At 38.2% G+C, this 12,692-nt stretch overlaps 1 protein-coding gene across 1 annotated transcript; it reads right to left on the minus strand.

Annotated features, from left to right (window-relative positions):
* Nucleotides 1-389: 389 nt before the first annotated feature.
* On the minus strand, nt 390-1,341 carry TAS2R10 (taste 2 receptor member 10). The gene is given in 2 exon segments (XM_007958235.1): nt 390-473; nt 475-1,341. Coding segments are annotated over 2 exon segments (951 nt in total).
* Nucleotides 1,342-12,692: the final 11,351 nt, after the last annotated feature.

Here is a 12,692-nt window from a genome sequence, read left to right on the forward strand (position 1 = left end):
CTTTGTCACGGTTTCTTTTCCTTCAGATCTTGTTGTTGCAAATGTGCCAATGCTTCATTCAGAGAAGATAGTAGAGTGCAATGAAAAGTCTTGTTTCATATACTTATTCCCACCATCATATTATTTATGGTGAACAGTCTTCAAAATGATATTTTCCTCTGGAAGATGTGTGAGAAGAGGTCATAAGGTAGGGAAACTGAATGAGCCACTGAGTTTGTGGGTACGATTACAATGTCAATGAAAAGTATAATTCCCTGAGAGGTAGTCAAGACTGTGATGGAAGATTTCAGTGATATCTGATAACACAATTAAAACCAAAGCAAGAAGATGGTACAAGTGAAACGTATCTTCAAAAATGTCTGCACTAGATTATTCTCCTAGAAGAACATCTATTTCCCTACAAGCCTGACCATGGAGTGCTGAGATTGTTTCCCTTTCTTGCAGCATTTTAATCACTGCAGTAACCTCAAAAAAAACCTGCTTTAGCTTGCTGTTTCCTAGAATGAAGATAAATGAGTGACCCCAGGGATAGATGACTGTGGTTGTCATGCCAATTATAAATAGCAGTTTATTCTCTGGCAAAACAAAATATGAAATTTCTATGGCAATGCCTATAAAATACAAGATAAAGAGAACAGCAAAAGACATCAAAACTTTCATTGCTTTCATATGAACTTCTGTGTTGGGGTCTGTGAATCCTGTGACATGCAGTTGCATCTTCCTGTTGTGTCTCCAAAGGGAAGCGACTAACAAGAAACAGGTAATCAAGAATAGAGTAAAGAGAAAAATGATTCCCAGGTTGAGCGAAACCTGATCAATAAAGAATTTGCCTTTATGCTTGTTGAGCTGGCAGGTTCTGTTTCCATTCTTGATTTTGTGATCATTGAAGATTCTCACGATTTGTGGAAAGGTAAGGAACCATGAAATAAGCAAGAATCCCAGTAGAAGGAGAAGAATCCTATTAAGTCTACCCTTTAGCCAGAGAAAAACATGGTGGGAAAAATTTGCTATCTTCAGAAAATAAAAGGTGCTGAGGCTGGTGGCAAACCAGACACTTGATTGATTGACAATTATCCATAAGTAATGTATGCATTCAAGTAAGTCACTAGAGACATACATATCTTGAGCAAATATCCTTAAAAATCCATCAGAAACTATTATCCATATCAGACAAATTCTAGAAACAGCCAAGCCAGTGAGAATGAGGCCGATAATAGAGAACTTCTTATTCTTGATACATTCAATGCAGTTTACAAGTCCAATAAATCCATTCCCCAAAACCCCCAAAATCAACTCACACACTGTAATAAAAATGAAGATGCCCTCTGTGACACTTAGCATATCTGCTGGTCCCTAATATTGTTTCTGTTACATCTGCTTCAGATTACCTGCAGTAGAATGAGGCATTTATCAACTTCTTGTTGGAAGAGGTATTTTCTTCTCTATTTTTATTATTAAAAAAGACTTTAAAATGCCTGAGTAATGCCTTGTGATCTGACCTATCTTCATGGAGACTTCTATGGTTATTTCTATGAAAGCTTCACCAGCCTGGAGAATATGTTTCCAGTCTGCATGCCTGTGTACAATTTGCTAAAACGCAAATTAAAGCTCCTGTTTCATGGATTTGGCTTGTTCATTTGAGAGTACTTTGCATTTATTAACCTGAATAGTAGAGTAGGGGTGCCAAAGGAATATCTGCAGGATACACAACACAATAGAACCAATAGTTGAACTTCGTTGGACTTTTTTTTTTTCATACCAACATTATCATTTATGTTGTGTTTTATAACCAAACTCACTGCCATCAAGTAGATTTGACTCATAGTGACCCCTCCTTGGGTTTCTGAGATGGTATCTCTATGGAAATAGATTGCCCAATCTTCCTTCGAAGGAGTGGCTGGTGGGTTTGAACTGCCAGCCTCTGGTTAGTAGTCAAATGCCTTAGGCAGTATGCCACCACAGCTCCCTTTTATAATCACAGGTTAGATATGTGAAGAAAAAACTGCATAGAAATGATTGATGAATTTGGCTATTGTAGAAATGTACTTTAAATAACAAAAGATACAAAGAAACACATTTTCTTAAATTTGTTTCTAGTATTCCAGATGTGGCATACTTCAAGTTATAGTAATAAAGATGACAATAGATTATAACCCAACCACATAAACATACTGAAGGCCAGTTTGTGTTAAGGTAGGTTTCACAAGCCATTTTCTCATAGCATTAAATATATCTTTATTTTTTTAAATTATATTTTAAGGTCTTCTCTGAGCATGATAAATTTCAAAAGTATCTTACAAAATCGTTGCTTTGTTTTTATACTCATACATATTCCATCCATGAATGCAAGACATTATGTTGACTGCTGTTTACGTGAAAGGCTTTTAGGAACAGTCCCTTCATAACATTTCTCTATTTATTTTTTCTGGCATCCATTCATTCATTTATTCCAGGAGTACTTACTGACTTTCTATAGATGTATTTCAAGTCACATAAATGTTAACAATTAATCTGAGTAATTCTGTTTATTTGTAGAAAATGTCAATCAGTATATAAGGTTAAAATAATTAGAAAAATGTTCCCTTTTCCAATCATCCATCAATATTTATTAAACCCTGACTTCATCTTGAGATCTCCAATATTGGAATCTAACTATCTCATTTAGTTAAAGTTGTATAAGTTTCATAACAATTCTATAATTATGTTCATTAATTTGAATATTTTAATTTTTCTGGCTATAAGAATTGGCAGTTGGGTTTTTGTTTGTTTGTTGTTGTTGTTTAGTATTTCAACCAATGCCCTTAAATATTCTGTATTCTCTTTTCAGGAAAAGCTCACTCCAATGTTACCATACAGACTAAGATGCAAATACCACATACAGGCTTAAAGAGAATTTCCATTTCACCAGGAACCAGTATTTTCTGCAAAGTAGATGAAACTTTCATGGTAACTGAATATCAGGCATCAGAAAACTACTCTGGAAAGGAAAATTGTAAAGTACTTTTAAAAAATTCAGATAAAGTCATGATATTTGCAGAACTTGGAAATCACCAAAATAGTTTTTCAAAAAGAGCCATGGTCAACATTTTTCCACTAAGAAACATGTAGTTCTCATTTTCTCACATCAATAATATTCTTCCATGTTATGACTATCTAAGAGAGTCACTTATTTTAACTGTGATTCCTTAATAATTCCCTTCATCCTAGAGTTTAAGATGTTTCCAGTTAAATACTAAAAAGGTTTCTCAGCCTTATCACTCTATATTTTCAGGTGGAGAATTCTTTGTTGCTGAGGGCTGTCCTGTGATTGTAGGATACTTAGCAGCGTCTCTGGCCCGCTAGAAGCACCACCTCCCAGATGGGACAATCAGAAATTGCTCAGACATTGCCAAATGCCCTTAGGTGGCAAAATATTTTCTGGTTCAGACCCACTGATAAACTAATTCAAAAACTATGTTGCTGAACATGCATGTGTTTTTGCAATTATTTATGTTGCTTTTTTTAGTGTTTTAGTTACTCCATGTTGCTCCAACAGAAATATACCACACATGGGATGGCTTTAACAAACAGGAGTTTATTCTCTTACAGTTTTGGAGGCTAGAAGACTGCCTTCAAAGTGCCAGGCTCTAGAGGCTGGATGAAAGCCGTTGACCTTGGGCTTCAGCTCTGTCTCTTGCTCCCGGCCCACTGAAGCTGGAGGCTTCCTTCACCCAGGCAGCTGCTGGCTGCTGAGGCTGACAAACCCAAATCTACAAGTAAAAAGGTCACAGTCCCAGTATTACTAAAGTGCACAGCTGACCACTGATTCAAGTCCATTAAGTGTGCCAAAATTGCACACTGTTGAACAATGACCCAGCTACATGCAGGATTCAAGTGTGCTAAAAGATGAAGATGATTCCTAAATCTTCTTATATACTGGGCGCAGACCACATCCCCAAGGCAGCTACTCAGCTGCTCACAGTAGATTCCACCATGCAGCTGATTGTCAGTCTCATCGTGGGGAATCACGACAACTGCCTAGCCACTCAAAATCAGGCCCAGCCAACTTGACACATAACCTTAACCATCACATTTAGAGTTCTAAAAATGTTAGCATTAGGTAAAACAAACAAACAAAAAAAAAAAAAACTGCATATATTTTAAGCAAAAGACATTTGACTGCTAACCAGAAGGCTGGCAGTTCAAACCCACCAGCTACGCATCAGAAGGAAGGTTGGGCAATCTACTTCCATAGTGATACTGCCTCAGAAACCCAAGGAGGGGTCGCTTTGTGTTGGTTCCAACTCCATGGCAGTGAGTTTGGTTTGGTTTTTAAACTGCATATTTCCTGCTTTCAAAACCTACATAACAGTTCTAACACATGTGGAATGGAAACTAAAATTGAATATGCTCAAGATCACAAAGGAATTCCAGGAAATTTCTGAAAGATTCACAGGCAGATCACATTCTTTATCTTGCTGAGCAACATAGAATTTTATTGAATAAGTGAGAAAAAGTAATTTGTAAAATCCTAACAATTCATATTAAGAAAAATAATACATATCATTTTCTAAGTATCCAAAGAAAAAATGCATAAAAATACTTGTGAATGAATAATTATCCTAGATTTAATTTATTTAAATTAAAACATTTAACTAGAAGATAAATGGAAGTTTTGAATAAAAGGAGAGATATAATGTGTTCTGAATGGGGAAACACAAGAGTTGTAAATAATGTAAATATATTCCCAAGTACTTAGAGATTTATTATATTTCCAAACACCATCTTGAAAGAATTATAGATAGAATGCAAGAAAATATTATTCATTAAACAAAATTTCAGTCAATAAAGATTTTATTCAATAAGTGTTCACTGAAATATAAAATTTCCTGAATTTAGAACATATACAAATGCACACCATACATGCAAGTTTTGTTCAGTTGATTTCTATTATGCTACTGTTAGAAAATGTATTTGTTATGGATTGCATTGCATCCCCAAAAATTACATGTTGTAAATTTTAACCCATATACCTATAGTTATAATCCCATTTAGGAATGGGTTTTCTTTATTATGTTAAGAGACCGTATCAGTGTAGGGTATATTTCAAGCCAGTCACCCTTGAGATATAAAAAGAACAGAATAAGTAAGCAGGGGAGGGGGAGGCAGACAGATGCCATGCCACGTGAAGATCACTAAGGAGACAAGGCACAGAAGCTGAAAAGAGACAGGGACCTTCCCCCAAGAACAGACAAAGAGCACAAATCTTCCCTTGAGCCAGCACCCTGAATTTAGACTTCTAGCCTCCTAAACTGTGAGAGAATAAATTTCTGTTTGTTGAGGCCACCCCCTTGTGGCATTTCTATTATGGCAGTCCTAGAGAACTAAGTTCTGGTAGCGTAGTGCCTAAGGCACTTGACTGCTAACCAGAAGGCTGGCGGTTCAAACCCACCAGCCACTCCTCGGAAGGAAGATGAGGCAATCTACTTCCATAGTGATACTGCCTCGGAAACCCAAGGAGGGGTCGCTATGAGTCGAGTCCGACTCGATGGCAAATAACAACAACAACAACAACAACAGAGAACTAAGAGAGCATTCTTAAATTTTTAAGTTCTTAGGCAAGGTGGGGAGTAAGAGTTTGGTTTTACTTCATAGGCTGGTAACTGAGAAAATTTTTATGAATGCCTTTGGATGTTTACAAAAACTAGTCAAATTCCATGATCTTTAACGGCTACTATATGTCTAGCAATTCTCTTTTATTAATTTTTAGTTAAAGTCCTCTATGCCTACATTTAGGACCTCTGGTAGCATAGTGCCTAAGGCACTTAACTGCTAACCAGAAGGCTGGCGGTTCAAACCCACCAGCCACTCCTTGGAAGGAAGATGGAGCAATCTACTTCCATAGTGATACTGCCTCAGAAACCCAAGGAGGGGTTACTATGGGTCAGGTCCGACTCGATGGCACATAACAACAACAACAACAACAACATGCCTAATTTACTTGCTGAGTATTTGACTATAATATGCCAATAAATGTATATTATAATGTAGTATTTTAAAAGTTCTATTGTGACATGTTTAATTTCATGAAATCTCCTCCTGTTTCATTCAGCTTTTTTGTTTCACTTTGGTTTTGGTTTGTCTCTTCACATTTCTTTATATATTGTGAGAGTTGGAGCTGTGTGTTAACTTGGCTGGACCACAATTCTGTGTGGTTTAAGCAGTTGTGATGTGGTTATTCCCATGATGAGATCAGATGAATATGTTTTAAGCAGCCAATCCATTGAAAGGGAGCTTCCCTAGGGGTGTGGCCTGCTTCCAGTACATTTATGGACATCCTGAGAGAAAAGACATGCTTCTGTTGATCAGGATTTTCTGTTGTGCTGCCTATAATTGTCCATGAGCAAACAACCCACCATTTGGCCTGGAGATCTTGGATTCGTCATTCATTGGAGTCAACAGCCAGTATACTGCCTGCCAACCTTGAGCTTCTCAGGCCCTGCAGCTGCGAGAGTCGGGAAAAGCCTCCAGCTTGATATTTGATCCAAGAACTGTGGACTTGGCAGCTTCTATAAGTGTATGAACCATTTTCCTAAGAATAATTTCTCTATATAAGCTTTACTGGTTTTGTTTCTCTAGAGAACCCAGTCTAAAACACACACACACACACACACACATATATAATATAATCTCATATTTTATCCTTTTTATAGAACTGTTGTCTTAAACTTTATAGAGAAAAATTAGCAGATATTTCCTAATATTAACTTCTGTTTCCTTCAGTGACTCTTCTTTAAAAATATGTTCTCCTTCATCACTTTGTGCTTGTTGTTGTTGTTAGGTGCCGTCAAGTCGCTTGCAACTCATAGTGACCCCATGCACAGCAGAATGAAACACTGCCCAATCCCGCACCAGCTCCATGATCCTTGCTATACGTGAGCCCATTGTCGCATCCACTGTGTCAATCCATCTTGTCGAAGGCCTTCCCCGCTTTCGTTAACCCTCCACCTTACCAAGCATGACATCCTTCTCCAGGGAATGGTCCCCTCTGACAACATGAGCAAAGTAGGTGAGACGAAGTCTGGACATCCTTGCTTCCAAGGAGCATCTTGGCTGCACTTCTTCCAGGATAGATCTGTTAGTTCTTTTGGCAGTCCATGGTACCTTCAGCATTCTTCCCCAGCACCACAACTCAAAAGCATCAACTCTTCTTTGGTCTTCCTTATTCATTGTCCAGCTCTCACATGCACATGAGGCGATTGGAAATATCATGGCCTGTGTCAGGTGCACTTTAGTCCTCAAGGAGACATCCTTGCTCCTCTGGAGGGCACAGCCATTTTGATTGTTTACACGTGGCAGCCATTTTGGATATTTAAAGTGACCGAGGGCTCAGCCACTTTGAATGTTTACAAGTGGCAAACATTTTGGATTTTTTTGTGCTAGAGAATACTTTCAAATGCTATGGATTGTTTTGTTCTTTTAAGCTTCTTTTGTTTGTGTTTTATTTTGCTTATTCAATATTAAAAGATAAACCTTCATACTAGGCCTGGAATTTCCTTGAAAGCAGTTGAGTGGGTCCTTGAATTTATTATTATTAACATGGATTTATATTACCTCTGTGTTTTCAAGCTGGAGAAGTTGTAACTAATTTATTTGTCCAGTAGTCTAGGAGAACAAGGAAGGAGCGGGAGCTAATGGCAATTTCAATAAGGAAACACCTCTTCCAAGTTACCTCTCTGTCAGAAACTTCTCAGATAGCATGACAGGAACCAGACTGAATGTGACCCAGTCCTCTTCTAAACATACAGATTGTTTTTTGTTCTTTTCTCCTATAGGGTCAACTTCCTTAACATACAGCATTTATTTAGAATAGCACTGCATGGCACCTCATATCCTCCAGAGTTTCTGTAACTTGCACTACGGTCTCCTCTTACAATATACTCTGTTAACCAATCTTGGGTTAATGGTGAAGTTTGCTATCTTCATAATTATTTCTTCAAAGTCACTTTTGTTGGTTTGCCATTTATTGAAACCACCTGAACCCTGACACACATTAAGTATCCATCTGTGATTTAAGATTCCTTCATTTGTGGCAACGGAAAAGTCTGGACTAAAGCAGTTCCATTTCCAGCCTTCATCCTTCCAAGTCCAGGATTACCTAGATGAGCTAGAATTGCCATCAAACAGTTGGATGCCTTACGACTATACTTCTAATATAAATTTATACTTTTACTTATTCCTAATGGTAATTTTTATATTTCTAAGGATAATTTAACACTAAAATATTTCTTGGGAGGATCATGGAGTAGAATTTTCCTGGCAGTGGTGGTGTTCATAGCTACATGGATGTTTGTGTCACATGACACAGGTTGTAGGGGACAAAGAAGAGGAAGTTTATATGTATTGAAACATGCATCAACCACTTACTGACTTTTGGTGTAGTGTCTTTGAATAGCCAGACATGCTGCTAGAAATGTGATCAACTTGGTTAGGGTTTAAAATTTCCAGATACTAATGAGTTGGTTTTTTTTTTTTTTATTTTATTTATAACACAACATATTTTTTCTTTTTTTTTTTTAAATTTATAACACAACATATTTTTTATTATTTTTTTAATTTATAACAACTTTTTTTTTTAGTTTTCTCATGGTTTTTACTTTTATAATAGATTTTGTTTTAGATTCCATATGTCTCCTAATGGTACCAATTCCCCATTGACAATTTTGGAAACTCTGTTGTTACTCATGAGGCAGTGGATTACTTATCATGGCTCTTTCTAACCAGGGTCTGTGTGACGCCCACCAGATGACTGGATGGAGCTATGTAAATATGAGTTGCTTTGGCCTACCAACAGGATTGAATAGCTTGTAAATAATGTAAATAAAGTACATAACACCCTTGTGGGAGTGGGATCATAGAAATAAGGTATATGGAACCCTAATGTGGGGATTGAGCAGTTTTTTTTCATTTCACTAGCTTAAAATGAGCCTCCCAGAGACAGAAAGGGGACTCTCACTACCATCAAGACAGAAAGCAACCAGGAGTGAAACAGGTCCTTGGAGTCAAGATCCCTGAACTGTGATGACAGCAATGACGATGGGCAATGATAATGGGCTATGACAATGACAGAGACAACTTGCAGAGAAGTGGCAGCAGCAGACCTAAGAGATTAGCACGAGATAGCAGTGGACATCCTGGCCTGTGGAGCAAGAAAACTGAAAGGCTTGAACAGGAGGCTTGCTGTCAGAGTAGGTGGCACTTAGGTACACCTATCAGCAGAGCTCAGAGAGCTTTACAGCACATGCCCAAGTAGGGAAGAGGCCAGGCCAAGAGGCCAAGGGCCAAAGAGAGGAGTGCCTGAGTGTATGACTGAGGGGAGGCTGTCCTGACTGAAGAACTGTATGCTGAACCTGAATTGTAACCTGTTGCTTCCCTAATAAACCCCATAATCATGAATGTTGAATGAAGTATCAAACCCAGCAGAGAAGTAAAGTGCTGCAGGAAAGACAGTTGGTGTCAGAAGTGGTAAAAATATTGGAGGATGATGACAGGTCTGACTTTCGCCTCACAGGAATCAGCCTTGGGCTGGTGCTGTTAATCCTTCTCTCTCCCCTTCACGAAGTTAGAGGAGATCAGAGGGGATGCCACACCCATGCTCTTTTTATATTACTAAATAAATATATTAAGAATGTATATCTTTCTTCTCTCTGCTGCATTGAAAAATCATACTTTTTAATACTTCTTGGAGTGTTAAACAAAGAAAAACATCACTTGACTGCTAACCAGAAGGCTGGCGGTTCAAATCCACCAGCCACTCCTAGGAAGGAAGATGGGGCAATCTACTTCCGTAGCGATACTGCCTCGGAAACCCAAGGAGGGGTTGCTATGAGTCGGGTCTGACTCAACGGCACATAACAACAACAACACTGACTAAATATCTTTACTTTCCTTTTTATGAAATATATTGTCCTATTTTAATTAAAATTTAACAATTATTTTTAAAAGCTTTATAAAGTACTGTACCAGGCTATTAAATCAACCTGAATTTTGGCATGACTTCTAACAGAAACATGAGCTAATGGGAAGATATTAATTTATCCATTATTTTATTTTTGAATCAGAATATTTGAACAACACACTTTGCAGTTAAGTCACTTAAATATAATGAACATCTAGAAAATCCTAACAATAATAAATACTTTGTACAACTATTACAACTGTCATAGGGATTGAATTGAGTAACTTAAATCAATTGCCTAGAATATGTCATGAAATTCAGGAAACTTTTTATTCTTTTTTAATGTCAATGTCCTGGTGCATAGTGCCTAAGGCACTTGACTGCTCACCAGAAGGCTGGCGGTTCAAACCCACCAGCCACTCCTCGGAAGGAAGGTTGGGCAATCCTACTTCCATAGTGATACTGCCTCGGAAACCCAAGGAGGGGTCGCTATGAGTCGGGGCCGACTCGACAGCAAACAACAACAATGAAGATACAGTAAGCCCTTGGATTATGAATGTTCAATTTACAGACTACTCACACTTGCCTTTTAATATTAAGCAAATTTATCTTCACTTTGAAACAATTAGCCCAACTCCTATTCACAACAATTATTTCATCATAATCACCTTCACTTGCTCCATGTGCAGCTTTCAAATAGTGGATAAAGGCTTTGAGTCTTTTCTTTCACTTCAAAAATACCCAGATTCACTACCATCAAGTTGATTCTGATTCATAATGACCTCATAGGACAAAGTAGAACTGCCCCATAGGGTGTTCAAACCTATAAATCTTTACAGAAGCAGATTGCCACATCTTTCTCCTACAGTGCAGCTGGTGAGTTTGAACCACTGACCGTTTGGTTAGCAACCGAATGCTTTAACCATTATACAACCTAAAGTAAGGCTAAGTAAGAACCTTATAAGCACCTCTTCCAATTTACTTACAAATTCAACTTGAAGATACACTAAGAAATGGATCTTGTTTGTAACCCAGGGACTGCATGTAATTTAAAAACTCTATAGGATATATTCAATCTGTATGCTGAGCAAATGATCCAAGAAACTGAACTAAATGAAGAAGAATGCAGCATTGGGATTAGAGGAAGACCCATTAACAACCTACGCTATCCAGATAACACAACCTTGCTTGCTGAAATTGAAGACTTGAGGAACTTACTGATGAAAATCAGAAACTACAGCCTTCAGTATGGATTACACCTCAGCATTAAAAAAAAAGAAAAAAGAAAAAAATCCACACCTGGACCAATAATCAACATCATGATAAATGGAGAAAAGATTGACGTTGTTGAGGATTTCATTTTACTGGGTTCCACAATCAATGCCCATGGAAGCATCAGTCCAGAAGTCAAAAGACATACTGCATTGGACAAATCTGCTACAAAAGACCTCTTTAAAGTGTTTAAGAGCAAAGATACCACTTTAAAGGCAATGTGTGCCTGACCCAAGCCCTGGACTTTTCAGTAGCCTCATACACATGTGAAAGCTGGACAATGAATAAAGAAAGAAGACAGCAGAACTGATGCACTTGAATTGTGGTGTTGGTGAAGAATATTGATTATCCATGGACTGCTAGAAGAACAGACAAATCTGTCTTGGAGGAAGCACTGCTGGAATGCTCCTTAAAAGTGAGGATGGCAAGACTTTGCTTCTCATAATATTCTGGACATGTTATCAGGAGGGACCAGTCCTTGGAGAAGAACATTATGCTTGGTAAAGTAGATGGTCAGCAAAAAAGAGGAAGACCCTCAATAAGATGGATAGACACAGTGGCTGAAGCAATTGGCTCAGGCATGGCAATGATGGTGAGCATGGTGGAGAACAGGACAGTGTTTCATTCTGCTGTACAAAGGGTTACTATGAGTTGGAACCAACTAGATAGCACATAACAACAACATAGGTATAAAGATGTGCTATAAAGATTAATATTGTAAATGTCCAGGGTAGCTATAATTTACCTGCTGTAATTTATCCCTGTGTTTTATTTCCAACTACCAATGACAATTCTTTGTAAACAACTTTATGTAAATATCAATAACCAAGATACCTTTTAATCTGCCCTTCATATCTGTAGTTTTTGCCTTTATACCCCTGTAATTGAATCGCTCAAGGGAGCACTTAGTGAATTGCTTTTACCTTATGGTTCACCCAGTTTAAACTGTGCTCTTATCCCTATAACAAACTTTTCTTCTGTTCGAACCTTTCAACCAGGTGCTTTTCTTCAGTGAACACTCTAACATTTCATTTGCAAATATTTCTGGATTGAACTCTATTTGAATGCTATCTTCAAGAAGTATGCATAGAGTTCCTGCAAGATGGCAGACTAGGCAGAAGGACTTCACAGACCCTCTTCAACAAAGAAAAGAGAAACCAATTGATACAGACACAGAAGATAATCTTGGACCCCTGAGCCTTGAAGGGAAGGATACAGAAGTAGACTAAACCCTAGCTAGCAGAAGAATTTGCGTGAAAATACCAAAAAAGGAGACATACGGAGCTGCTGTCTGGCAGGGACCTGAGCGCCCCTGATGGCACAGACGGCTTAGACATTCCCGAGTGGTGCAACCCCAAGGACACTCGGGGCCTGCAAGACTGAAAAGGTAAGACATTCTTCTTGTTACCACACCCTACACCTGCTTGGTGAATGGAGGTGTGGCCATCCCCACTCCCACCTACCTTCTGGGCCCACAAGAACT

The sequence above is a fragment of the Orycteropus afer genome, unplaced genomic scaffold, assembly GCF_000298275.1.
Source record: "Orycteropus afer afer isolate SDZICR_OR568_19922 unplaced genomic scaffold, OryAfe1.0 scaffold00887, whole genome shotgun sequence".
Taxonomy (NCBI): domain Eukaryota; kingdom Metazoa; phylum Chordata; class Mammalia; order Tubulidentata; family Orycteropodidae; genus Orycteropus; species Orycteropus afer.